General features: G+C 45.1%; 2 protein-coding genes across 5 annotated transcripts in view; both read right to left on the bottom strand.

The window, feature by feature from the left end:
* Positions 1 to 466: 466 nt before the first annotated feature.
* Positions 467 to 8,269, bottom strand: LOC129826651 (beta-1,3-galactosyl-O-glycosyl-glycoprotein beta-1,6-N-acetylglucosaminyltransferase 4-like). 2 transcript variants are annotated; one of them, XM_055887610.1, is made up of 7 exons: positions 8,104 to 8,269; positions 7,370 to 7,442; positions 3,234 to 3,456; positions 3,016 to 3,101; positions 2,649 to 2,814; positions 1,715 to 1,917; positions 467 to 1,355 (listed from the first exon to the last, which is right to left on the bottom strand). In XM_055887610.1, the coding sequence occupies exons 3-7, from the start codon at positions 3,453 to 3,455 to the stop codon at positions 731 to 733; spliced, it is 1,302 nt and encodes a 433-aa protein (XP_055743585.1). In that variant the 5' UTR covers position 3,456; positions 7,370 to 7,442; positions 8,104 to 8,269; the 3' UTR covers positions 467 to 730. The 2 variants fall into 2 exon arrangements, with proteins under 2 accessions (XP_055743585.1, XP_055743586.1); XM_055887611.1 differs by lacking the exons at positions 7,370 to 7,442; positions 8,104 to 8,269 and adding an exon at positions 4,919 to 7,359.
* Positions 8,270 to 8,364: 95 nt separating this feature from the next.
* Positions 8,365 to 27,935, bottom strand: part of LOC129826645 (uncharacterized) — a 53,223-nt gene continuing 33,652 nt past the window's right edge. For 2 of the 3 annotated variants that reach the window (XM_055887599.1, XM_055887598.1), the window contains exons 16-22: positions 20,357 to 20,613; positions 19,798 to 19,894; positions 16,444 to 16,540; positions 13,874 to 14,621; positions 13,511 to 13,654; positions 11,043 to 11,199; positions 8,365 to 9,816 (exon numbers count right to left, since the gene is read on the bottom strand). In XM_055887599.1, coding sequence (XP_055743574.1) covers positions 9,677 to 9,816; positions 11,043 to 11,199; positions 13,511 to 13,654; positions 13,874 to 14,621; positions 16,444 to 16,540; positions 19,798 to 19,894; positions 20,357 to 20,613 — 1,640 coding nt within the window. In that variant the 3' untranslated portion in view covers positions 8,365 to 9,676. The remainder of the gene's footprint in view (positions 9,817 to 11,042; positions 11,200 to 13,510; positions 13,655 to 13,873; positions 14,622 to 16,443; positions 16,541 to 19,797; positions 19,895 to 20,356; positions 20,614 to 27,935) is intronic. The other variant, XM_055887600.1, reaches the window with a different exon arrangement.

The raw sequence follows: 27,935 nt of genomic DNA, 5'->3' as shown, positions 1-27,935 counted from the left end.
TTAAGAAACAAATAATTTATACTTAGAGATATAAACCTTGTTGCATTACTCCTGTATCAAACTCCCTTCTCTACAAATATATACTATAATTTAGATGATAAATACTAAAATACTAATTCTTAATACTAATACAAAAAAAAGTGTTTCCATGAAAATGTATAAAAACCTGACATCCAGCTTTGATGTGCCGTTTTGTTAAAGTTGAGTGTCTTTGGTATTGTTGGTTTGGTAAAGAGCTTAACATTTTACCTACGTGACAACATCTTAGAGAATAACATAAATGACCGTCTATTCAATCTACATGCATTTCTCATTGGATCTGGTATCAAGATGAGACATTCCATTAGGTGTTATTGCAACATGTGACAAGTTCTTTGCGATATCCGTGACAGAACAAGCAGTGTAGATATTTTGGCCATTGATCGTCTTGTTTCACTATCCTCTGAAAGATCCATCTTGGACATCATTAAAGAACAGTTGGGCGACGCCTTTTATTCGAACAGTTCAATTAAACTTCAACACTTCATTTTCAGGGGGGATTCAACTAGTTTGAACTCGTATTCAATAGACATAAAAAGTTATTTTTTGTAAGGCTACTGCAGAATTTGACTTATTCCTTGCAGTTAGTTGATAGAGGAACAAAGTACCTCATCTGCAGGCTGGGTATATCTTCCATATAAACCAACAAATGAACTGATTCTCCCATTTCATTTACAGTAGTTTTTCCTTTTCAATTCTGCACCGTGTTTTCCCATTGCCTACGTTTCTCATCCAATTTCTCCTCCAAGCACTTGATAAGCACCGGGTCAACTTTGGGGTCAAACTTGTTAGCGAACCAGTGGCCATAGTTTAGCAACCATCGCAGCTCTGCAGCCCCATATATACAGACACTCCTCATGTGAGTCCCAGTGCAGGGAGGGTACAGAGACCCTTCCAGATAATTCCATTTCACCAGACGTGTCTTACTCTTCAAGTCTGTTACATCTGGGGCAGACCGGGAGATCTCTCCCGGTACACCGGGGATTCTCGTCAACGTCGCCCAGAAGTGTTCATCCGGAGAGTAAGTGTCAGCTGACCATTCCAGGAAGTCCCTCGCCACCCGGCTGGTTTCGACGTAATGGACAAAGTCACGGGACAAGACGAAGTAGGCGCTGCCGATGAACATCTCAATGCCGTGTGGAGGCGGCGCCTTGGCCTGGGTGGTTCGGACGGGTAAGCGGCGGTACTCGTAGGGCACATCCTTCAGCTGGTGCTGGAAACGGAAGCGCTGTTTCTTCAGCTCGCTGGGACGGGAGGTCTCCAGCATGTTGGCACCTTTCAGCGCCTGCAGCTCCGACACCAGTTCACCGTTCGACCTAATGATAATAACAATCATTATCATACATTTCATTTGTACAGTGCTTTTCAAGACTTTACAGATAAAGACTATACTGTGTACTACGGACCAGAGTAGGGGTGCCATTTCAGGAGTATATGACTATAAGAACGATTTTAAAAGACTACAGATAAGGACTAGGACTATAATCTGTCGATGTGCTCTTGAGCAAGGCACTTAACCCTAATTGGCTCCAGAGGCGTCGTACTACTATGGCTGACCCTGTAAAACAACACATTTCACTACATCTATCCAGTGTGTGTGACAATAAGACATTATGAAAACAATTATACGATGAGTAAGATCATCTGTAAAAGTGTGGAGGGGGGGGGGGGTTACCTGAGGGGGAAGTCCTGGCCGCAGAGGTTGATGACATACTTCCACTTGACCTCTGACCTTTCTAACAGGTCGTTGAGGCAGTTGAGGTCGGCGTTAAGCCGTGTGATGTGGGCGTACTGCACTGACTCCAGCTTGGAGGCTAGGAAGAGGTTGGGGAAGCAGTGAGCCAAGTTCCTCATGGCTGCTATGAAGCTCTGAGAGGACTAGAGGGATAAGAAGACGCCTATCAATAATCCATATAGGAGACAGAAATGTGTCTGCTGCTGTACCCAACTCTTCCTAATACACACAAACATCACTAAAAACCCTCAAGTAGTCAGCACAAATCCCCTCTGATTTTCCCCTACCTTCTCTAGGCTGCCGACCTGCCTTCTCTAGGCTACCTGGCTGCCGGCCCTACCTTCTCTCGGCTACCTGGCTGCCGGCCCTACCTTCTCTCGGCTACCTGGCTGCAGGCCCTACCTTCTCTAGGCTACCTTGCTGCCGGCCCTACCTTCTCTAGGCTACCTTGCTGCCGGCCCTACCTTCTCTAGGCTACCTTGCTGCCGCCCCTACCTTCTCTAGGCTACCTGGCTGCCGGCCCTACCTTCTCTAGGATACCTGCCCTACCTTCTCTAGGCTACCTGGCTGCCGGCCCTACCTTCTCTAGGCGACCTTGCTGCCGGCCCTACCTTCTCTAGGCTACCTTGCTGCCGGCCCTACCTTCTCTAGGCTACCTGGCTGCCGGCCCTACCTTCTCTAGGCTACCTGGCTGCCGGCCCTACCTTCTCTAGGCTACCTGGCTGCCGGCCCTACCTTCTCTAGGCTACTTGCCCTACCTTCTCTAGGCTACCTGGCTGCCGGCCCTACCTTCTCTAGGCTACCTGGCTGCCGGCCCTACCTTCTCTAGGATACCTGCCCTCCCTACTCTAGGCTACCTGGCTGCCGACCCTACCTTCTGGTCATAGTGAATGCAGTAGAGGTTGTGAGGGGCATAGGTGGCCCTGAAGATCCTCTCGACCATGGCAGCGTTCTTATGCACCACCAAGGAGTACGCCAGCGGGAACCCCCGCTCCTCTTCCGACACTGGGATGACGTCATATCCTCTCGTCTCGATGTACCTGAGGTTAGAAGATATGAGCGATGCGATAGTACTTTATAAATCACCAAAGGGGGAAATTAGGCTGTCATCCTTACAGCCATAGAAAAACACTTACAAAATACTCACAACATTAAAAATAGTCACAATAAATTCACAGTCAAAATAAATACATAGAAAACAAAGGCAAGTTACAAAAGTACTGTACAGAAAGCACAAGTACCTCTCACAGTCTGAGGTTAAAGACACGAGGCGGTCATCCTCCAAGTCCACAATGACTTTGCGTCTGATCTCCAATGACTTCCCTACCTTTGACACAAGGATCATAATGGAAAAATATATGACTTTACCATCTTATCCTTTATAGTTATTATGAAATATATATATATATATTTTTTTACATATTTAAAATTGTCAAATAAATTCAATCTATAAATCTACCTCCACAGGGTCCAGTTGGTAGATGGCAGTGCAGTTGATGTTGTACTGGTGTTTGGGGTTCTGTGAGGAGCGGTCTGTGATTCCATAGGGCTCGATGTAGAAACTGTTCCTCAGAGTTACTTTAGCATAGAACAGCTTCAGCAGACACAGCAGCAGCAGGGCCAGGGACAACAGGAAGCACCTCTGTGTCAATTTATGGAACAGGGCACATCTTATTTTCATTCTGCAGAAGAAGAAGAAACATGAACAGCGTCAATGAACAAATGCACTGTAACAAACATAAGACTATGATGTCACTAAGTTATTAACATAAGTTTAATAAGAAAAGCATGTTATTAGGTTAACTAACCCATTTCAGACTTTGCCCAACGCTTTCAATAATAATAATAAAATCCATTCAGGTGAGAAGTTGTGGGAGGGAATTTATCATGAATATACATTTTTGGGGGGTGGGTAAACATACTTACCAGAAGTCTACTGCCATGCTCTGATAATTAAATAAATGTACATCGCAAGCAAATACTGCCGTGGACAGTTAGCTCACTGTGGTAAGGCTGCTCGTTCCTGACATCTATTGCCACTTGCAATTGTGTAGGGAAGAAAAGTGCAATCATCACCTTGAAAATTAAGATTAGGGGCTCAATTCAAACCAACCTACATTGCAGCAGTATTTACACAGTAGCTCTTTTCCCAATGGTTAAATTAACTCACAGATTGGTACTGTATAAAAACCTACAACTATTACCAGGGCGACCCATCTCACAGGTAGGCTTTCACTTTTCAGAATTATAAACGTGTGGGAACTGGATGGATATTGTAAATAAAGGATTTGGGGGGGGGGGGGGGGGGATGATATCTGCCTCATGTGGGATTAAAACGCACAGCCACTGACCTATGATGAGCCAACTGTTAGCGAGTTAACATGACCACAGTCGTCATCGATTTCTTGTTACGACGGATGTAGCTAAAAATATAAATGTATAATCCTAAAAGTCTACATATTTTTTATTCTTCTTCGTATAACCACATAGATGTGTATGAAACGGTAAGCGAAAAACCTTGAATTTGGTCATATGCGGAAATGTGCCTTAGCCAGAAGGCACATTTTCTTATTTTTTTTTACGGATAGCCAGGGGCACACTCCAACACTCAGACATAATTTACAAACAAAGCATGTGTGTTTACTGAGTCCATCAGAACATAGGTAGTAGGGATGACCAGGGGCATTCTCTTAATAAGTGCGTGAATTTGACCATTTTCCGGTCTTGCTAATCATTCAAATTGCAATGAGTACTTCTGGGTGACAGGGAAAATGTATTGAGTAAAAAGTGCACTATTTTCTTTAGGAATGTAGTGAGGTAAAAGTTGTTCCAAATATAAATAGTAAAGTACAGAAACCCCCAAAAACTACTATTTTTACTTAAGTACTTTACGCCACTGTCTAGAAGGGAGTGTATTTCTCACCGAACCACTCCCTTGAGATGTGTCTCTACATTACGATTTCAATGGTAGAGTTGAAGCGCTAGGCCAAGGGTTCCCAAACTGCTTTGGCCTACGACCCCATTTTGATATTTGAAAATTCTGGCGACCACAACCATTTGGGGGAAAAAAGCATGTTAATTGGGGCCTATGACAGTCAATTGCAAAACATTCTAACAATATTTCTGATTGTATTCTCAACTCACCATCATATACGTTTCACGTGGGGCTACGAGAGTCAATTGAAAATGTTATTTCACCATCACTAATGAAATGGGGGCTTGATGGATGTTGCGACGGAGGTTCACAAAGTCAGGGGGCGTGGTCGACAGTGAGAATCTCATCTCTCCTGTCACATCCAAACTGGATCGATATTTGTTTTTAATGCAGACAGCACTAAATCAGCGTACCATTCCTTGTAATGCTCAGAGGGAGACGGCACGTTATTCCCTATGAGTCAGGAACCGAATTTCCTCCATAGTGACCCGTGAATGCATGGTCTGAAGCATTCGGCCACGTGACAGCTCGACCAGCTGTTCGATTCCACTTACCGGGATGTCAACTGAGCCAGGATCACAGTCAAACGGATTTCGCTGATTCCGTCACTCATCTGTAGAATTGTTTTGTATTTCCCCTGCATGCTTGCGTTCAGTTTCACAAAATATGTCTGTTACGTAGGCAAGGAGACACATTTTATTTTCATTACACAAAAAGTCAAGTCTTGTTTTTTTAAATATATATATATATTTTTTTACATCCATTGTGAATGACCACAGTTCCTCTCAATTCAAAAAAGATTTAAACACTTCACCTCGATAACCACCAAGCCAAGTGAAATAGAACAGTCATGCTCTGATCCGATATCTCTCCACAGTTTTGCGATCAAGTTTACAGTCGAAGTTACCTGCAGCATATCTCCGAGTTCTGCGCTCAGCTCTTTTGCCGCCAGTTGCTCTCGGTGAAACCATTATAGCTCAGTGGGTGTGTCATACAATGTGTCCATATGGCAGAGGGACACACATGCATAACTAGAGCGCAGAGGCCTGCCTGCCGTCCTATGATCGATCGAGCCTCATCTGTGCAAAAGCCCACCATTCGATCCCATGAATATTTTCGTCAATATAACAACGCAGCACACTGAACATCCCGTACCGTTTCACGCTCGGTAATCGTGAGGCAGAACAATATGTCCTCATGAATAGCATCCCCCGACAAGTAGCGAACTAAAGTCAATGCATTGGTATCTCGGCCCTCACAGCTAACGTCCATTTGGAGAGCATAAGGAGGGTTGAGTCATCAGTCAGTTTCCTGTTGAACGCTAACTATAGCATACATTCTTAGTTTCACACTGTTATCTGACAAATGTATTTATGTGAGTTTCTGTGCCTCTGCCTCCCCACACATTATTTTTACCATATGAATGGTGGCCTGTAATATTAAGTCTCATACCGTAGCGGCTTAGCCATTTACTATAGGAATGATTCAAGTTGAAAGGTCAAGTGTGGCCATTTAGATTTTTAAGGTTAATCTCATTACAATGATTTTGAGAGACAGACGATCTAATAATATTTTATTTTGTATTATATTTTTTTACCAGGATTTTAGAAATTCTCCCGCCACCCCATTTTCATATCAGCTGACCCCACATGGGGCCGCAACCCCTAGTTTGGGAAGTGCTGCGCTACAGGCAACAAGAGCTAGATTTACTACTCAAGACCAAAATGTATCAGTTTTGCAATGAACTGTCAAAATAAAGATCAGAATTGAGGTGTTTCACTATAACTATGCCTTAAACATCTGTTTTTCAATAAAATAAAAAATGTAAATTATGAAAGTTACTCTTTTAAGAGGCAATATGTAACTAATTGGGCGACCTACCAAATTCACGTAGAAATATGACTTATAGATCTGTCATCGAAAGCAAGTCTAAGAAGCGGTAGATCAATTCTATGTGCACCAGTTTTATGTTTCTGTTCTTTAGTTTTATTTTAGCATCTTTTACTTTCGTTTTTGTACATCAGTTTCAAACAGCTGAAAATACAATATTTTTTGTTATTTAAATATATATTTCACAGCAGTTTAGATGGTACAATGATTCTCTATACTATACTTATGTATTATGTTACAAACTGAAATTAGGCAAACTATTAGAATTTTAGCAACCAGGAAATGCCGGAGAGATTTCTACACAGTGCATCTTTAAGCGTATAGTCTTCAGTCTGTAGCGAGGGGGCAACAACATGACATAAATGACTATTAGCTGCGTGAGACATCTTATTTTCATTCTGCTGAGAGAAGACAAGACAATAAAACAATGATAAATGACTATTAGCTGTGTGATAACATACAGGCATTATGGTCTCTCTCGCTCTCTCTCTCTACAGTAATATGATCTATAATAGCTGTGTGATTACAAACATGCATTAAGACATATTCATACGGGGGTATCGTGTTCATGTAACAGTTCTGTGCCACGCGCAACAACGCGCGTATGTGCAGACACACACTCGTGGAAAAAGGTCCTTTAATGTACCGTCCTGTCACGGAACAAGATATACTGTGTTCCTAAACTGTGGGGTGGAGTCTGACAGCCCAATATTTAAATAAACACAGCAGGGAAATAGACCAGTACTCATTTCAAAGCTAAAGGTACATACCTTGCACGCTAAAGATGTCTTTGAGTTTCTATTACGTGCCATCAAAAAGTTTTCCAAAGTCTCACTAGACAGCCTACAGAGAGAAAAACAGTTTTACGCTGCACAATACACGCAAAAGTTAAAGTCATTAAAAAGTAATTGAATTACATTATAAGTTAAAACACACAGCAGTAACATGTATCTTGAATTATAAATTAAATACACACAGCAGTAACATGTATCTTGAATTATAAATTAAAACACACAGCAAGTAACATGTATCTTGAATTATAACCTAGTAGTACAGATATGAATATACATTTTCATTACAGGGACGTAGTCACATAAACCTTTAATTCAGTAAGCTAAAAGCTCTCATGACATACTTGACTAACCTAAACAGCGCTACTAGTAATCAATGTTTTATCACTTTTGAGTCAAATTAAACATTCATGCCAGGCAAAACGTAATGTCGGACAAAAATATCTATTAATGTGCTGCTAGAGCAAAACAAGAAGAGGGAAAAGTCAGAATAACCTGGAAATGAAGGTGGTTAAAAATTATCCCCACACTTCACTGAAAAACTTTTTCTGTCCAAAAATATTCTATATACCAAAAGATGTAAGACTTTAAGCATCTGCTGTAGAGGAGATCTTAAGTTTGCTCCTGGTAAAAAAAAAATCTGTCAATCACAGGCTATTACTGTAAAGCACAACAAATACTTACAAAGGCAGAGGACACAGAAAAATACTTACCACATTTGTGAAGGAACTTGATTCGGAAAATTCAGCACAGTCATGAGTCCTGTCTGTCTCCCTCTCTCTCTCTCTGGACCTCTGGCGCTCGATGGCTTGGAGGGGAGGTTTGGCAGAGTGCGAGAGAGAGAGGGGGGGAAGACACACATACACTGCAGGCAGTCACGGAGACACGAGCGAAAGTCAAGTTCTCCGCCCACTGCTGGCACTGACTCATAGCAGTGACACACACACACACACACTGGCCGAACTACGGAAAATTACATTAAGTTTTATGTTTCACATCTTTCTTAGATGCTTCAAACTGAGGCAAACCAGACACCACTCATAAATAATAAGCAAATGGACACATTCAACAATTTTCTTATTCAATAATTACTTAATTTTCTTTATTAAACACTTTAGATTTTTTTTTTTTACTGTCAATTAACAATAACATAATATCCAATTATGGTTTACTTAAGAAAATTAAACTTGTTGTGGACGTCTAAACCAGGTCCAATAATAATGGAATTACAAAGAGCCTGTTCCACATTTGGATCAACTTTACTTTACACAAAAACAATAACCAATTAGGCTGCACAAGAACCAATTAGGCTGCACAAGAACCAATTAGGCTGCACAAGAACCAATTAGGCTTCACAAGAACCAATTAGGCTTCACAAGACCCAATTAGGCTTCACAATAACCAATTAGGCTGCACAATAACCAATTAGGCTGCACAATAACCAATTAGGCTGCACAATAACCAATTAGGCTGCACAATAACCAATTAGGCTTCACAAGAACCAATTAGGCTTCACAAGAACCAATGAGGCTTCACAATAACAACACTAAGGAGAAAAACACAACCGTGAGAAGAACAAATGAACCTATAAAGGTGACGTCATAGAACTACTTTGATAGGCTTGAATATCAATAAATCATAACATTGATGAGTGTTCAAATAACAGTCATTTTTAAAACATTACATTATAACATTAGTGTAACATAAGAGTCATTATAAACTGGGTAGTTCGAGCCCTGAATGCTGATTGGCTGACAGCCGTGGTATATCAGACCGTATATCTCGGGTATGACAAAACATTTACTTTTAACTGCTCTAATTACGTTGGTAACCAGTTTATAATAGCAATAAGGCACCTCAGGGGTTTGTGGTATATGGCCAATATAACACGGCTAAGGGGTGTGTCCAGGCACTCTTCATTGCGTCGTGATTAAGAACAGCCCTTAGCCTCGGTATATTGCCCATATAACACACCCCCTCGTGCCTTATTGCTTAATTATAACATCAGTTGCCCTAGAGTGTCCAGTTCTCTTTGTGGGATAAAGAGTTCATTCTAAAAACACCCACTTGTACTTCTTGAATTATAACATTGATAACAATGAATCATACATTAATATGAGTCCTCAGTGTCTCCATGGGGTATAAAGAGTTTAAAACAGCCAGTTGTCAGTGTGATAATGTCTCAGTAGAGTTTCATTACAACATTGATAACAGTGTTAAGTAACGCTGATACAGTAACAAGGAAATATAACATGAATAACATTGTCTTCGGTCTCTCCGTTCAGTTTAAAACAGCCAGTCGTCAGTGTGTGTCTGTATAAGACTGTCCCAGTAGCGGTCCATTATATGATGGGGCACAAACTCCTCGTCACCGATTAATATGATCGACTTGATTTGCATTATATTTCTGAGTACTGCCGATGACTCTGTAGAGAGCGAGACAAAAACACAATTCATTCAAAACTCATGTTTATTCTCTATCGGCAACTCTGCAGTGAGAGTTAGCCAATGAATCGTTCCCAGCCGTAAAATTCCCACGCTGTAATGTTCATTTACATATTTCTCCTACTCCCATAGTGTGTGTTTCTGCATCCCATCACCAGGTCGTGTGTGTGTGTGTTTCTTCAGCAGGTGCACTATAGCCTAGGCCTTAAGTCTAGACCTATTAATGATTGAAAGATAGACGACATTATTCAGCGGTCACACTCTATCTGTTGAACTGCTCTCTCCCTCCCCCCTCACTCTTTCTCTCTCGGTCTCTCCCGCACCCTCTCTCTTTCGCTCTCTCCCAACCCCTCTTTCTCTCTCGCTCTCTCCCTCTTCCCCCCCTCTCTCCATCCTTCTTTCTCTCTCCCTCCCCCTCTCTCTATCCCTCTTCTCCCCCCCTCTCTCTCCATCCCTTATCTTGCTCTGCCCCTCTCTCCCCTCCCAATCCCTCTCTCTCCATCCATCCCTCCCCCTCTCTCTCTCTCTCCATCCCTTATCTCGCTCTGCCCCTCCCTCAACCCCCCCCAATCCCTCTCTCCCCCTCCCCCCCCCATCCCTATCTCTCTCTGTCTCTCTCTCCCTTCCTCTCACTCTCTGCCTCCCCCCCTCTCTCCCTTCCCTTCCACATCAGTCAGTAAGAGTTAGAGACACTAGGCAACCTGTCACATAGCAGGCTGTATAGGAGAATCAACCTGTCACATAGCAGGCTGTGTAGTAGAATCAACCTGTCACATAGCAGGCTGTATAGGAGAATCAACCTGTCACATAGCAGGCTGTATAGGAGAATCAACCTGTCACATAGCAGGCTGTATAGGAGAATCAACCTGTTACATAGCAGGCTGTATAGAAGAATCAACCTGTCACATAGCAGGCTGTATAGGAGAATCAACCTGTCACATAGCAGGCTGTATAGGAGAATCAACCTGTCACATAGCAGGCTGTATAGGAGAATCAACCTGTTACATAGCAGGCTGTATAGGAGAATCAACCTGTCACATAGCAGGCTGTATAGGAGAATCAACCTGTCACATAGCAGGCTGTATAGGAGAATCAACCTGTCACATAGCAGGCTGTATAGGAGAATCAACCTGTCACATAGCAGGCTGTATAAGAGAATCAAACTGTCACATAGCAGGCTGTATAGGAGAATCAACAACTGGCGGACCTGAGAGAGGTGCCCCTGCAGAGGGGACGTCCTGAGGCTGAGCAGAAGAGCCATCATGGTGTGTGGATTCGGCAGGCTTCTGTGATGCTGCTGCTGGGGCTGTCACGTCCACTACGCCCAGTAAGTAACCAGACAGAGACCTGTCTCTGTACGTCACCTGTCAAAACAAAGACAAGGGTTTCCAAACCATTTCAACAATTGGATACACTGTAATGCTTTGTAGAAGACTTTTGTTCCTTTTCTAATCTTGTATTGTGTGTGTTATGTGAGTGTGTGTGTGTGTGTGTACGTGCGAGCGAGCGCCAACACAAGTGCATTACGTTCTCCCACAACATTTAATGTGGCATATAACCAGGCCACTGTGACCATGGCACACTGACAAGACAGCAGAATGACACAATCTACAACCGATGGGAGGCAACAACAATGGGTTAATGTTTTATAGATGTAAACCATTGCATTATATATGTAGAGAGAGGCTGCCGTGGGTTACCTGAACCAATGATTGACAGCAGACCCCCCCCTTAACACTATCTAATCCATGACCATCCATCCATCCAGGATAAAGCCCTTCCATCTTCCATAACATAGCTATTGTAAACGTATCCATGCCTTTACCCTCTGTGTGTGTGTGTGTGTGTGTGTGTGTGTGTGTGTGTGTGTGTGTGTGTGTGTGTGTGTGTGTGTGTGTGTGTGTGTGTGTGTGTCTTTGCTTTCCAAGCTTAGCTATTTTTTATTTTTTTATTTAACGAATGAGAACGAGCGCAGAGCGGAGGGTCTATCTTCTTAGGCCTTAGCTGTCCTCTAGCTGTCCCCTAGCTGTCCTCTAGCTGTGCTTCAGCTGTGCTTCAGCTGTCCTCTAGCTGCGCTTCAGCTGTCCTTCAGCTGTGCTTCAGCTGTCCTTCAGCTGTGCTTCAGCTGTCCTCTAACTGTGCTTCAGCTGTCCTCTAGCTGTGCTTCAGCTGTCCTCTAGCTGTGCTTCAGCTGTCCTCTAACTGCGCTTCAGCTGTCCTCTAGCTGCGCTTCAGCTGTCCTCTAACTGTCCTTCAGCTGTCCTCTAACTGTCCTCTAGCGGCGCTTCAGCTGTCCTCTAGCGGCGCTTCAGCTGTCCTCTAGCGGCGCTTCAGCTGTCCTCTAGCGGCGCTTCAGCTGTCCTCTAGCGGCGCTTCAGCTGTCCTCTAGCTGTGCTTCAGCTGTCCTCTAGCTGTGCTTCAGCTGTCCTCTAGCGGTGCTTCAGCTGTCCTTCAGCTGTGCTTCAGCTGTCCTCTAACTGTGCTTCAGCTGTCCTCTAACTGTCCTTCAGCTGTCCTCTAACTGTCCTCTAGCGGCGCTTCAGCTGTCCTCTAGCGGCGCTTCAGCTGTCCTCTAGCGGCGCTTCAGCTGTCCTCTAGCGGCGCTTCAGCTGTCCTCTAGCTGTGCTTCAGCTGTCCTCTAGCTGTGCTTCAGCTGTCCTCTAGCGGTGCTTCAGCTGTCCTTCAGCTGTCCTCTAACTGTGCTTCAGCTGTCCTTCAGCTGTCCTCTAACTGTGTTTCAGCTGTCCTCTAACTGTGCTTCAGCTGTCCTCTAGCTGTGCTTCAGCTATCCCCTTGAAATAAATAATAAAATTACTATAAATCTATAGATGGTTATGTCTATCTTATGAAGCAATCCTCTTTCAGTGTACCACATAGCAGCATTCGTCAGCCAAGACAACATTCAGCTTTACGGCCCACAATGCACCAACAAGTCTAGGACAGCAGACAAGCCTAAGATTCAGATAAGATTCATTATGTCGACCACGACAGCCTACAGTTCAACAGTTTATTAAACATCGCTAGGGAGATGACAATCCAACGTCAAAAGTCCTGGCAAGTGTTTTTGTGTTTGTTTCTTCTTCTTCTTCTTATGTAAGAGAGAAGGTTTTTGATATGATCACGTTCAAAGAGATCAAGATAAATCCAAATACGTGATAAAAACTCGATCTCTTTCCGTTTCCAAAGTAAATATTTACACCAATAAGCACAGAACAAACTGAAACTCAGCCAGATCATTACGAATGAGTCGACGTCCTTCTTTTTCTTATGAAAACTTTAGTAACAAAACACTGTACCATTTCTCTGGAATGTGATGTGTTTTGCTATGTTCGACCGTTGAGTTAACACCCCAAATTAAGTACCAACGCCTATTTCAATCCATTTCAAGCACTGGGGAAAACTTCTCTACCAGCTTGGGCTCAGGACGCAGTCTTTCCTAGATTAATTTCCAGACAGGGGTGCAAAGGTCCTCAAATCAACAAACACTTTTTTTAAGTGGGGAGAAAGAGAACTAACTTTAGGCTACCTGAAAATAACTTTCAGCAGTCAAGGAAATGCAGTGCAAAAATATTCTAAGATTTTTGTCACATGAAATGATCAATGTGTTTGTAGTCTTTGTGTAGCACTAGGTGTGTTTTAGTGTATTTCCTAACAGAGGAAGACTGTAGTGTTGACCTTGTCCCAGGCGTAGGCTGAGGAAACAGGGATGTTGTTTCCCAGGATAGCTGCTACCCAGAGCTCTGGGGCCTGGAACTCTCTGCCTGTGACGCTGTCTCTGATCCAGCCTTCTAGGAGCAGAGACGCCTGGTGGACACAGCCCTGTGAAGACAGAACAGAATACGGCCATGTCATTTATACCTTTCCATTGAAATATGAGGAAATATATGATTTTATATGAACGTTAAAAATGGACCTTTTCTATCAAAATATATACTGTATATAACGTTCCTCATCGAAAGCAATGAAGGAAAATGTGAATCGAACTTACCTTCCTGAATTGATTACATTTAAATCAAATTGCCCCCAGCCCTGCCTCACCCTCCACATCAGCTGTAGTACATCCTCTCCTGGTGTGATGATCCCTCTCTTGATGAGCCTGATCAACTTCCTGTTCTCTTCTCCATCACTGGCCGTCCCTTGTTGTAACATCTTGCTTCCCATGTCAGGGGTGTTTCCATTTTGTGGTTTGCTGTTTCTGTTTGCTTGTTGTGATGGAAAGGTAGTGTTGTTTTTGTTGTTATTGTCATCCCGGTGTTGTGTTGGAATGTCCTTACTGATCTGAGTCGTGCTGGTGGGTGGAGCCAGAGACGATGAGGGAGGAGCCATGGGCATTGGTACCACAAAATACCTGGTGGTGTGCTGAGGGGTAGACGTGGTGGCGATCCAAGGGAGTGTTACCATGGTAGCGGATCGTGTTGGAGGTTGTGTTGGAGGCGGCGCTACCTGAGATGTCTGGCTACTACCTTCTTGTTTGTCTCGGTTGTCGTGACTACCGGTAGAGCTGAACAAGGGGGAAGCGTGGCTCTCCTCCTGGCTGCCTGCGAGGCTCCTTTCTGAGGGAGCAGGGCTGGAAGTGGTGGTTGATGAGTGGCAGATGTTCTGATCTCTCCACGCCTGGGAGTGCTGTGTCTTGGGGTGCCGAGTCAGGGTCGGGCCCCTCCAGGTGCGAAGCTGGAGCTTGAAGTCGCTTTGCTTCTGGAGGATACCCAGCAGCCTCTTCTGACGTGACGCCAACGAAGTCAGCTGACTACGCAGCACTCCCTGCCGGAACGAGTCTGACGCTATCCTGCAGGAGAAGAAGGAGAGGACGAGGAGAAGGAAAGGAGGAAGGAGGAGGAAGAAGAGGAAAGGAAGGAAGAGGAGGAGAACGAGGAGGGAGGAGGAGAAGGAAGAGGAGAGGGAAAGAAAGAAGGAGAAGGAAGAGGAGGACGAGGAGGAAAGGAGAAGGAAGAGAAGGAAAGGAAGAAGGGGGAGAAGAAGAAGAGGAGGAGAACGAGGAGGAAAGGAAGAGAGGAAGAGGAGGAACAGGAGAAGGAAGAAGAAGAGAAGTTGTAGTTATCCATGTATTATCCATACAACAATGTATTTTAGGACTGAATCTACCCTTACGAGACAAACCCTGCATGCTCAACTCTTCCCATAATAAACTCATAATGAACCTTTACAGTACTGTGACCCTAATACACGTTGACCCCCACAGAGATACACTATATATACAAAAGTATGTGGACACCCCTTCAAATTAGTGGATTTGGCTGTTGTTGACAGGTGTGGCTAAAAATCAACCACGCAGCCATGCAATCTCCATAGACAAACATTGACAGTAGAATGGCCTTACTGAAGAGCTCAGAGACTTTCAACGTGGCACCGTTGTAGGATGCCACCTTTCCAACAAGTCAGTTCGTCAAATTTCTGCCCTGCTAGAACTACCCCGGTCAATTGTAAGTGCTGTTATTGTGAAGTGGAAACTAGGAGCAACAATGGCTCAGCCGAACAGGACCGCCAGTTGCTGAAGTGAGTAAATATAGTCTGTCCTCGTTTGAAACACTCCCTACTGAGTTCCTAACTGCCTCTGGAAGCAACGACAGAACAATAACTGTTTGTCGGGAGCTTCATGAAATGGGTTTCCATGGCCGAGCAGCCGCACACAAGCCTAAGATCACCATGCGCAATACCAAGCACCGGCTAGAGTGGTGTAAAGCTCGCCGGCATTGGACTCTGGAGCTGTGGAAACACGTTCTCTGGAGGGTTGAATCACACTTCACCATCTAGCTGCCTCTTTATAACGCACATTGTTGAAGAAAAGTTTCAAATTAAATCACGCTGCCAGATTATGAGGTTTATTAATGTTTTAATAATGAGGTTTTTATAATGAGTTTTATTTTTTACCCCCCCCCCCCCCCCCCTACATCTTGTCTCATCGCTGTAACTTCCCAACGGGCTCCAGAGAGGCGAAGGTCGAGTCATGCTTCCTCCAAAACATGACTCACCAAACGGCACTTCTTACCACCCGCTCGCTTAACCTGAAAGCTAGCTGCACCAATGTGTCGGAGGAATCACCGTTCAACTGATCACCAGTCAGCCTGCAGGCGCCCGGCCCGCCACAAGGAGTCGCTAGAGTGCGATGAGCCAAGTAAAGCCCCCCGGCCAAACCCTCCTCTAACCTGGACGACGCTGTGGCAATTGTGTGACGCCCTATGGGTCTCCTGTTCACAGCCGTTTCTGGGATCGAACCCCAGGCTGTAGTGACGCCGCAACATATGAGGTTTTATAATGAGGTTTCATAATCCAAGTTTTATAATGAGGTTTAATAATTAAGAATTATTAATGATGAGGTTTAAGCTTTGCAAAATGCTTTCGCACGACAAGAAGGTCACCCTTTTCTGTTCTTTAATTCTATGCACCCCACTGTTTTCTTTAGTCACTGACTCACCAATAAGCTGAGTCACACAGTAGAGCTTGATAAACATCACACTCAGGATGTTGGTTTGGGTGGGGTGTGTGTGTTTGGATGGGGTGTGTGTTTGGGTGTGTGTGTGTGTACAAAACATGATAAACTTGAAACTCAAGATGTTGTGAAGCAATAGAAAGCAGTGTTGTTTCCAGACCTGTACTTCTTGGTGAGGTCATCTTTCTCTGCCTGCTGTTTCTCCAGCACAACATTCAGAGCACTCTGGATCTCTGATAGCGCCATCGTCAATTTGTCTACAGGGAAATTTAAACAAATGAGTAGGTGAGGCATCTCAGAAAGGGTCCTAGGAATCCTGTTAAAACCTGTTTTAAGACAACAAAAACCTCCCAGCTCAGCGTAGGTTTTGGGGTGATGTTAAGCCAGTGCTCTGACAAACTCTGAGCCAGGAGTAAAATCAACTCCTACAAAGTTTATCTCAGCTGGTAATCACGACAGTTTGAGGTACAGCAAAGTAAAGAAAGTGATAGCGCTGATTGACATTGTAGCAAGTATGTGGAATAACCAAGGCTCCAGAACGCTCCAGAGAACCACGTGGAATGTGACTGTACATCAAATGTTGCAATGGTAAAACATTTTAAATAATTGTTGCCTGCCTACTCTTAATTGCCTAATATGCTGGCATGCATATTTTGCATATTACATTTTTTTTAACCAATTCTGAAGGTTGTTACAAACATAATTTTTTACAATATTAACATAACACACTCGTCACTCCCGTTTAAAAACTCTAAATCGCTTTGGCAAAGTAGATGTCAAGTAAGTCACTTGCTGATAAAGTTGTATTCAACTTTTGAAAAGGTCTGTCATTTTCATCAACACAGTCAAAGTTAACATAAGTCAGCTAGATACCTTCAAATAAATAAAACGGAACATAATACAAAAGAAACACGAACAGCACAGACATGAAACAGAGACAACAACGCCAGGGGAAGGAACCAAAGGGAGTGACATAAAGACGGCAGGTAATCAAAGAGGTGATAAGAGTCCAGGTGAATGTCATTAGGCGCTGATGTGCGTGACGATAGTGGAAGGTGTGCGCAATAATCAGCAGCCTGGTGACCTAGAGGCTGGAGAGGGAGCACACGGGACAGAGCCAAATATCAAAACATTATTTTATTATCCAGACAGCTGCATGTGGAGCAGGAACCACTGACTCACTACATTGTTCTATAATCCAGACAGCTGCATGTGGAGCAGGACCCACTGACTCACTATATTGTTCTATTATCCAGACAGCTGCATGTGGAGCAGGATCCACTGACTCACTACATTGTTCTATTATCCAGACAGCTGCAGGAACCACTGACTCACTACATTGTTCTATTATCCAGACAGCTGCATGTGGAGCAGGAACCACTGACTCACTACATTGTTCTATTAACCAGACAGCTGCATGTGGAGCAGGACCCACTGACTCACTACACATTGTTCTATTATCCAGACAGCTGCATGTGGAACAGGATCCACTGACTCACTACATTGTTCTATTATCCAGACAGCTGCAGGAACCACTGACTCACTACATTGTTCTATTATCCAGACAGCTGCATGTGGAGCAGGACCCACTGACTCACTACATTGTTCTATTAACCAGACAGCTGCATGTGGAGCAGGACCCACTGACTCACTACATTGTTCTATAATCCAGACAGCTGCATGTGGAGCAGGACCCACTGACTCACTACATTGTTCTATAATCCAGACAGCTGCATGTGGAGCAGGACTCACTACATTGTTCTATTATCCAGACAGCTGCATGTGGAGCAGGATCCACTGACTCACTACATTGTTCTATTATCCAGACAGCTGCATGTGGAGCAGGACCCACTGACTCACTACATTGTTCTATAATCCAGACAGCTGCATGTGGAGCAGGACCCACTGACTCACTACATTGTTCTATTAACCAGACAGTTGCATGTGGAGCAGGAACCACTGACTCACTACATTGTTCTATTAACCAGACAGTTGCATGTGGAGCAGGATCCACTGACTCACTACATTGTTCTATTATCCAGACAGCTGCATGTGGAGCAGGACCCACTGACTCACTACATTGTTCTATTATCCAGACAGCTGCATGTGGAGCGGGACCCACTGACTCACTACATTGTTCTATTAACCAGACAGTTGCATGTGGAGCAGGAACCACTGACTCACTACATTGTTCTATTAACCAGACAGTTGCATGTGGAGCAGGAACCACTGACTCACTACATTGTTCTATTATCCAGACAGCTGCATGTGGAGCAGGAACCACTGACTCACTACATTGTTCTATTAACCAGACAGTTGCATGTGGAGCAGGAACCACTGACTCACTACATTGTTCTATTATCCAGACAGCTGCAGGAACCACTGACTCACTACATTGTTCTATTATCCAGACAGCTGCATGTGGAGCAGGAACCACTGACTCACTACATTGTTCTATTATCCAGACAGCTGCAGGAACCACTGACTCACTACATTGTTCTATAATCCAGACAGCTGCATGTGGAGCAGGACCCACTGACTCACTACATTGTTCTATTATCCAGACAGCTGCAGGAACCACTGACTCACTACATTGTTCTATTATCCAGACAGCTGCATGTGGAGCAGGACCCACTGACTCACTATATTGTTCTATTATCCAGACAGCTGCATGTGGAGCAGGACCCACTGACTCACTACATTGTTCTATAATCCAGACAGCTGCATGTGGAGCAGGACTCACTACATTGTTCTATAATCCAGACAGCTGCATGTGGAGCAGGAACCACTGACTCACTACATTGTTCTATTATCCAGACAGCTGCAGGAACCACTGACTCACTACATTGTTCTATTATCCAGACAGTTGCATGTGGAGCAGGAACCACTGACTCACTACATTGTTCTATTAACCAGACAGCTGCAGGACCCACTGACTCACTACATTGTTCTATTAACCAGACAGCTGCAGGAACCACTGACTCACTACATTGTTCTATTATCCAGACAGTTGCATGTGGAGCAGGAACCACTGACTCACTACATTGTTCTATTAACCAGACAGCTGCAGGAACCACTGACTCACTACATTGTTCTATTATCCAGACAGCTGCATGTGGAGCAGGACCCACTGACTCACTACATTGTTCTATTAACCAGACAGCTGCTGGTCACTCTGAACTGATTAGGAGCTCATGAGGACTCCTAAATATCCGTTGACTCTAGTGGACTCTTATGACTAAAGAGGCTTCATGTATAGCTTTTATTTGTACCTATGAATAGTAACATGTATCTATTATTATCACTTACGGCGTTTTGTGGATATGAGCCGTTTTCCCGCCAGAACTGTCGTTGAATAAACATAACATAGACATATCCAGAGAGGTTTGTGTGAGAGAACATTTTGAAGGACTATTCAATACCTCGTGGTGTGTGATTTCAAGCCAATACTCAATGAAAGTGTCTCTGCTGTCATTGTCAAGCCTCCTTAAAAGTTTGCCTTCAGCTGTTTTACCTGCATCCTCTGACTTATTTAGTTTCCAGGTTGCCATTTCCTGTTGTTTCCGCTCCACACCCTCCAGAGCCGTAGTGATAGCTTCAGAGGGATTCAGCTAGAGAGAAACAACATCAAAAGAGGATCTTATTATACATATCAATGTTCTAATATTTGACGACTCATTTTTAAGCGGACTAAATTGCATTTGGATTACTGTTACAGTGCCATGTGTGGGTTAATTGGATTCATTCTGACATTTGAAGATGTTTATTTTATTTTATAAATTTTGATTATTTGTGTATTTGTTGACATTTTACTGCATTGTAAAGGAGCTAGTAACATAAGCATTTGGCTTCAAGTGCTATAAAAGTTGCTGAACTGTGTGCACAACCAATAAACTTTGATTTGACTAGACACAGAATCCAACCCAATGCTAGATAATCCTTACATTAAAACTGGTTGTACTCGTTCAAATATTCTCTTTTTCTCGCAAAGAAATTCCTAAATAGCTAACTCTGATGTTAAACTAGTACTTATTCTACAACTTTCAGAGGTGTGTACTGTATTTAGCTTTTACTGTCTCAGTGGTGCTGTCTTTCTGTCTGGGCTGAATGTCACCAGGCTGCCTGTCTCGTCCTCCGTCTCCTGGCTGTCCGTGTCTGTCTGTATCCCTGACACCTGTGTGTCTGGCTTTGTGCCTTTCCCAGTCGCCTTCACAGCAGAGACGGGCTGGGCCAGCTGGCTTCCTTCTGCTGCGACCCTCAAACCCAGACCTAGAGACACCACAACGCTCGGAGGGCCGCTCAGAGGGCCTCTCAGAGGGCGCAGAACTTCCTGAATGAATACATACCACATTCTCTCAGGAAATGGACAACTGATATTGTTAGAGTTGCAGCTAACACTATGTCTCTTGATCAGGGTCAATTCAAAATGTAAACTGACATTGTTACTTAATTATTGTAAAATAAAATAAAAAAATACATTTTCGATGACTTCTCAAAATGATTTACATTTTAAATTCAAATAGCTTCCTGAATTGACTGACCTCATTTGACCACAACCCTGCTCTTTATGTACATGTTGTAAAGTGTGTTGTGTCTTAAATGTCTTAAATCAAGATTATATTTATGATCAATAAAGTAATGTTGTCAATTTTGACAACTGATAACAAATGCGTAAATCTGGATAGTAACAGCCGAATAGGATTTTAAAAAAAGCACTGTCAATCTGAGGCCTAAAAATATCCCATTGAACTTTTGGCAACGTACCCCTCTAATCAATATTGCAGCATCGTGGCCTGTAATAGAAATATCTCAGAAGAGGCAGGCTGGGAATGTGCCTCTTACACACCCGGGTTCAAATACTATTTTAAATCGTTCTATTGGTTTCATTGCAATAGGCTCAATCAAGCGCAGCTACAGTATTTTAAATGATTTCAAATAGTATTTGACCCCAGGTCTGCAAAAGACTGGTATGAATGTTATGTACCTTGGTTCCAGAGAAGGGGGTAGCTGCTGCTCATCATGGTGACCGGATTATGGGTGAGGGGGTGTGTCGAAAGGAAAGCGACGGACGTGTGGATAGAAGTGGGTGTGTCGAAAGGAAAGTAACGGACGTGTGGATAGAAGTGGGTGTGTCGAAAGGAAAGCAACGGACGTGTGGATAGAAGTGGGTGTGTCGAAAGGAAAGTGACGGACGGCGAGAGACGTGTGGATAGAAGTGGGTGTGTCGAAAGGAAAGCAACGGACGTGTGGATAGAAGTGGGTGTGTCGAAAGGAAAGCAACGGACGTGTGGATAGAAGTGGGTGTGTCGAAAGGAAAGTGACGGACGGCGACAGACGTGTGGATAGAAGTGGGTGTGTCGAAAGGAAAGCAACGGACGTGTGGATAGAAGTGGGTGTGTCGAAAGGAAAGCGACGGACGTGTGGATAGAAGTGGGTGTGTCGAAAGGAAAGCGACGGACGTGTAGATAGAAGTGGGTGTGTCGAAAGGAAAGCGACGGACGTGTAGATAGAAGTGGGTGTGTCGAAAGGAAAGCGACGGACGTGTAGATAGAAGTGGGTGTGTCGAAAGGAAAGTGACGGACGTGTGGATAGAAGTGGGTGTGTCGAAAGGAAAGCAACGGACGTGTAGATAGAAGTGGGTGTGTCGAAAGGAAAGTAACGGACGTGTGGATAGAAGTGGGTGTGTCGAAAGGAAAGCAACGGACGTGTAGATAGAAGTGGGTGTGTCGAAAGGAAAGCAACGGACGTGTGGATAGAAGTGGGTGTGTCGAAAGGAAAGCAACGGACGTGTGGATAGAAGTGGGTGTGTCGAAAGGAAAGCAACGGACGTGTAGATAGAAGTGGGTGTGTCGAAAGGAAAGTAACGGACGTGTGGATAGAAGTGGGTGTGTCGAAAGGAAAGCGACGGACGTGTAGATAGAAGTGGGTGTGTCGAAAGGAAAGTAACGGACGTGTGGATAGAAGTGGGTGTGTCGAAAGGAAAGCGACGGACGTGTGGATAGAAGTGGGTGTGTCGAAAGGAAAGCGACGGACGTGTGGATAGAAGTGGGTGTGTCGAAAGGAAAGCGACGGACGTGTGGATAGAAGTGGGTGTGTCGAAAGGAAAGCGACGGACGTGTGGATAGAAGTGGGTGTGTCGAAAGGAAAGTAACGGACGTGTGGATAGAAGTGGGTGTGTCGAAAGGAAAGCAACGGACGTGTAGATAGAAGTGGGTGTGTCGAAAGGAAAGCAACGGACGTGTAGATAGAAGTGGGTGTGTCGAAAGGAAAGCGACGGACATGTAGATAGAAGTGGGTGTGTCGAAAGCAAAGCGTGTGGATAGAAGTGGGTGTGTCGAAAGGAAAGCGACGGACGTGTAGATAGAAGTGGGTGTGTCGAAAGGAAAGCGACGGACGTGTGGATAGAAGTGGGTGTGTCGAAAGGAAAGCAACGGACGTGTGGATAGAAGTGGGTGTGTCGAAAGCAAAGTGACGGACGTGTGGATAGAAGTGGGTGTGTCGAAAGCAAAGTGACGGACGTGTGGATAGAAGTGGGTGTGTCGAAAGGAAAGCAACGGACGTGTAGATAGAAGTGGGTGTGTCGAAAGGAAAGCAACGGACGTGTGGATAGAAGTGGGTGTGTCGAAAGGAAAGTAACGGACGTGTGGATAGAAGTGGGTGTGTCGAAAGGAAAGCAACGGACGTGTGGATAGAAGTGGGTGTGTCGAAAGGAAAGTGACGGACGTGTGGATAGAAGTGGGTGTGTCGAAAGGAAAGCGACGGACGTGTGGATAGAAGTGGGTGTGTCGAAAGGAAAGTAACGGACGTGTGGATAGAAGTGGGTGTGTCGAAAGGAAAGCAACGGACGTGTGGATAGAAGTGGGTGTGTCGAAAGGAAAGTAACGGACGTGTGGATAGAAGTGGGTGTGTCGAAAGGAAAGTGACAGACGTGTGGATAGAAGTGGGTGTGTCGAAAGGAAAGCAACGGACGTGTGGATAGAAGTGGGTGTGTCGAAAGGAAAGCAACGGACGTGTGGATAGAAGTGGGTGTGTCGAAAGGACGTGTGGATAGAAGTGGGTGTGTCGAAAGGAAAGCAACGGACGTGTAGATAGAAGTGGGTGTGTCGAAAGGAAAGCAACGGACGTGTGGATAGAAGTGGGTGTGTCGAAAGGAAAGCAACGGACGTGTGGATAGAAGTGGGTGTGTCGAAAGGAAAGCAACGGACGTGTGGATAGAAGTGGGTGTGTCGAAAGGAAAGCGACGGACGTGTAGATAGAAGTGGGTGTGTCGAAAGGAAAGCGACGAACGTGTAGATAGAAGTGGGTGTGTCGAAAGGAAAGCGACGGACGTGTAGATAGAAGTGGGTGTGTCGAAAGGAAAGTAACGGACGTGTGGATAGAAGTGGGTGTGTCGAAAGGAAAGCAACGGACGTGTGGATAGAAGTGGGTGTGTCGAAAGGAAAGCAACGGACGTGTGGATAGAAGTGGGTGTGTCGAAAGGAAAGCAACGGACGTGTGGATAGAAGTGGGTGTGTCGAAAGGACGTGTGGATAGAAGTGGGTGTGTCGAAAGGAAAGCAACGGACGTGTAGATAGAAGTGGGTGTGTCGAAAGGAAAGCAACGGACGTGTGGATAGAAGTGGGTGTGTCGAAAGGAAAGCAACGGACGTGTGGATAGAAGTGGGTGTGTCGAAAGGAAAGCAACGGACGTGTGGATAGAAGTGGGTGTGTCGAAAGGAAAGCGACGGACGTGTAGATAGAAGTGGGTGTGTCGAAAGGAAAGCGACGAACGTGTAGATAGAAGTGGGTGTGTCGAAAGGAAAGCGACGGACGTGTAGATAGAAGTGGGTGTGTCGAAAGGAAAGTAACGGACGTGTGGATAGAAGTGGGTGTGTCGAAAGGAAAGTGACAGACGTGTGGATAGAAGTGGGTGTGTCGAAAGGAAAGCAACGGACGTGTGGATAGAAGTGGGTGTGTCGAAAGGAAAGCAACGGACGTGTGGATAGAAGTGGGTGTGTCGAAAGGACGTGTGGATAGAAGTGGGTGTGTCGAAAGGAAAGCAACGGACGTGTAGATAGAAGTGGGTGTGTCGAAAGGAAAGCAACGGACGTGTGGATAGAAGTGGGTGTGTCGAAAGGAAAGCAACGGACGTGTGGATAGAAGTGGGTGTGTCGAAAGGAAAGCAACGGACGTGTGGATAGAAGTGGGTGTGTCGAAAGGAAAGCGACGGACGTGTAGATAGAAGTGGGTGTGTCGAAAGGAAAGCGACGAACGTGTAGATAGAAGTGGGTGTGTCGAAAGGAAAGCGACGGACGTGTAGATAGAAGTGGGTGTGTCGAAAGGAAAGTAACGGACGTGTGGATAGAAGTGGGTGTGTCGAAAGGAAAGCAACGGACGTGTAGATAGAAGTGGGTGTGTCGAAAGGAAAGTAACGGACGTGTGGATAGAAGTGGGTGTGTCGAAAGGAAAGTAACGGACGTGTGGATAGAAGTGGGTGTGTCGAAAGGAAAGCAACGGACGTGTAGATAGAAGTGGGTGTGTCGAAAGGAAAGCGACGGACGTGTAGATAGAAGTGGGTGTGTCGAAAGGAAAGTAACGGACGTGTGGATAGAAGTGGGTGTGTCGAAAGGAAAGCGACGGACGTGTGGATAGAAGTGGGTGTGTCGAAAGGAAAGCAACGGACGTGTGGATAGAAGTGGGTGTGTCGAAAGGAAAGCAACGGACGTGTGGATAGAAGTGGGTGTGTCGAAAGGACGTGTGGATAGAAGTGGGTGTGTCGAAAGGAAAGCAACGGACGTGTAGATAGAAGTGGGTGTGTCGAAAGGAAAGCAACGGACGTGTGGATAGAAGTGGGTGTGTCGAAAGGAAAGCAACGGACGTGTGGATAGAAGTGGGTGTGTCGAAAGGAAAGCAACGGACGTGTGGATAGAAGTGGGTGTGTCGAAAGGAAAGCGACGGACGTGTAGATAGAAGTGGGTGTGTCGAAAGGAAAGCGACGAACGTGTAGATAGAAGTGGGTGTGTCGAAAGGAAAGCGACGGACGTGTAGATAGAAGTGGGTGTGTCGAAAGGAAAGTAACGGACGTGTGGATAGAAGTGGGTGTGTCGAAAGGAAAGCAACGGACGTGTAGATAGAAGTGGGTGTGTCGAAAGGAAAGTAACGGACGTGTGGATAGAAGTGGGTGTGTCGAAAGGAAAGCAACGGACGTGTAGATAGAAGTGGGTGTGTCGAAAGGAAAGCGACGGACGTGTAGATAGAAGTGGGTGTGTCGAAAGGAAAGTAACGGACGTGTGGATAGAAGTGGGTGTGTCGAAAGGAAAGCGACGGACGTGTGGATAGAAGTGGGTGTGTCGAAAGGAAAGCAACGGACGTGTGGATAGAAGTGGGTGTGTCGAAAGGAAAGCGACGGACGTGTAGATAGAAGTGGGTGTGTCGAAAGGAAAGCGACGGACGTGTAGATAGAAGTGGGTGTGTCGAAAGGAAAGTAACGGACGTGTGGATAGAAGTGGGTGTGTCGAAAGGAAAGCGACGGACGTGTGGATAGAAGTGGGTGTGTCGAAAGGAAAGCAACGGACGTGTGGATAGAAGTGGGTGTGTCGAAAGGAAAGCAACGGACGTGTGGATAGAAGTGGGTGTGTCGAAAGGAAAGCGACGGACGTGTAGATAGAAGTGGGTGTGTCGAAAGGAAAGTAACGGACGTGTGGATAGAAGTGGGTGTGTCGAAAGGAAAGCGACGGACGTGTAGATAGAAGTGGGTGTGTCGAAAGGAAAGTAACGGACGTGTGGATAGAAGTGGGTGTGTCGAAAGGAAAGCGACGGACGTGTAGATAGAAGTGGGTGTGTCGAAAGGAAAGCGACGGACGTGTAGATAGAAGTGGGTGTGTCGAAAGGAAAGCGACGGACGTGTGGATAGAAGTGGGTGTGTCGAAAGGAAAGTAACGGACGTGTGGATAGAAGTGGGTGTGTCGAAAGCAAAGTGACGGACGTGTGGATAGAAGTGGGTGTGTCGAAAGGAAAGCAACGGACGTGTAGATAGAAGTGGGTGTGTCGAAAGGAAAGCAACGGACGTGTGGATAGAAGTGGGTGTGTCGAAAGGAAAGTAACGGACGTGTGGATAGAAGTGGGTGTGTCGAAAGGAAAGCAACGGACGTGTGGATAGAAGTGGGTGTGTCGAAAGGAAAGTGACGGACGTGTGGATAGAAGTGGGTGTGTCGAAAGGAAAGCGACGGACGTGTGGATAGAAGTGGGTGTGTCGAAAGGAAAGTAACGGACGTGTGGATAGAAGTGGGTGTGTCGAAAGGAAAGCAACGGACGTGTGGATAGAAGTGGGTGTGTCGAAAGGAAAGTAACGGACGTGTGGATAGAAGTGGGTGTGTCGAAAGGAAAGTGACAGACGTGTGGATAGAAGTGGGTGTGTCGAAAGGAAAGCAACGGACGTGTGGATAGAAGTGGGTGTGTCGAAAGGAAAGCAACGGACGTGTGGATAGAAGTGGGTGTGTCGAAAGGACGTGTGGATAGAAGTGGGTGTGTCGAAAGGAAAGCAACGGACGTGTAGATAGAAGTGGGTGTGTCGAAAGGAAAGCAACGGACGTGTAGATAGAAGTGGGTGTGTCGAAAGGAAAGCAACGGACGTGTGGATAGAAGTGGGTGTGTCGAAAGGAAAGCAACGGACGTGTGGATAGAAGTGGGTGTGTCGAAAGGACGTGTGGATAGAAGTGGGTGTGTCGAAAGGAAAGTAACGGACGTGTGGATAGAAGTGGGTGTGTCGAAAGGAAAGTAACGGACGTGTGGATAGAAGTGGGTGTGTCGAAAGGAAAGTAACGGACGTGTAGATAGAAGTGGGTGTGTCGAAAGGAAAGCAACGGACGTGTGGATAGAAGTGGGTGTGTCGAAAGGAAAGTAACGGACGTGTGGATAGAAGTGGGTGTGTCGAAAGCGCTCTGCTATAGGTTAGACCAAGGTTTCCCAAACTCTGTCCTGCACCCCCCACCCCCCCAGGTGCACGGTTTGTTTTTTGCCCTAGCACTACACAGCTGATTAAAATAACCAACTCATCATCATCAAGCTTTGATTATTTGATCAGCTGTGTAGTGCTAGGGCCCTAAAACAAAACGTGGACTCAAGAGGGGGCCCCAGGACCTAGTTTGGGAAACCCTGGGTTAGAGGGTTTTGATTGAGCTGTGTTTTTCTTCTTCTTCCACTACCATACATTACATTGAGCTAGCATACCACGAGAGATTGGACTACTGGATGAGTCCTATTTCACCGTTCGATTTTACACAAATAATTGTAAATTTTCAGTTATAAACCCAAAGATTGTTTATTTTTAATTTAAAGTACTGATGATGGGTGTACTGTTGCTTCCGGCATTGTATGCGTGTGCTTACTGTGACCGTTACCCTGATCCTATGTAGCTACTTCCCACGCCATTGCCGGACAGTAGTGCTTGTCAAGCGGCAGCAAAGGGCACTGTGTCCCGGTGCTGTTGCCGTTCATGCCCTCCCCATTGAGTAGACTGTGCATGTGTCAAAGTGACAACAATATTCATTATTTATTGTGTAGGCTGCTGTCCTAGTTGAAATAAAATCATGGGAGGGAAAAACATGGTCACATTAGCTACCGCCGGCGACATGACCGTTCTACCAGGTAGGAAGTGATGGATTCTATTAAAAAT

The sequence above is a fragment of the Salvelinus fontinalis genome, chromosome 28 (genome assembly GCF_029448725.1).
Source record: "Salvelinus fontinalis isolate EN_2023a chromosome 28, ASM2944872v1, whole genome shotgun sequence".
Classification (NCBI taxonomy): Eukaryota; Metazoa; Chordata; class Actinopteri; order Salmoniformes; family Salmonidae; genus Salvelinus; species Salvelinus fontinalis.
Note: the sequence above shows the minus strand (reverse complement) of the source record. Positions and strands in the feature narration are given on the sequence as shown.

What these genes read in the sequence shown, in the direction of transcription:
- LOC129826651 (XM_055887610.1), bottom strand. Translation starts at nt 3,455, where the DNA reads ATGAAAATAAGATGTGCCCTGTTCCATAAATTGACACAGAGGTGCTTC. An exon ending in ACCAACTGGACCCTGTGGAG is followed by an intron (nt 3,102 to 3,233) that starts GTAGATTTATAG and finishes CTTGTGTCAAAG; the next exon opens with GTAGGGAAGTCATTGGAGAT. An exon ending in TTAACCTCAGACTGTGAGAG is followed by an intron (nt 2,815 to 3,015) that starts GTACTTGTGCTT and finishes TTCTAACCTCAG; the next exon opens with GTACATCGAGACGAGAGGAT.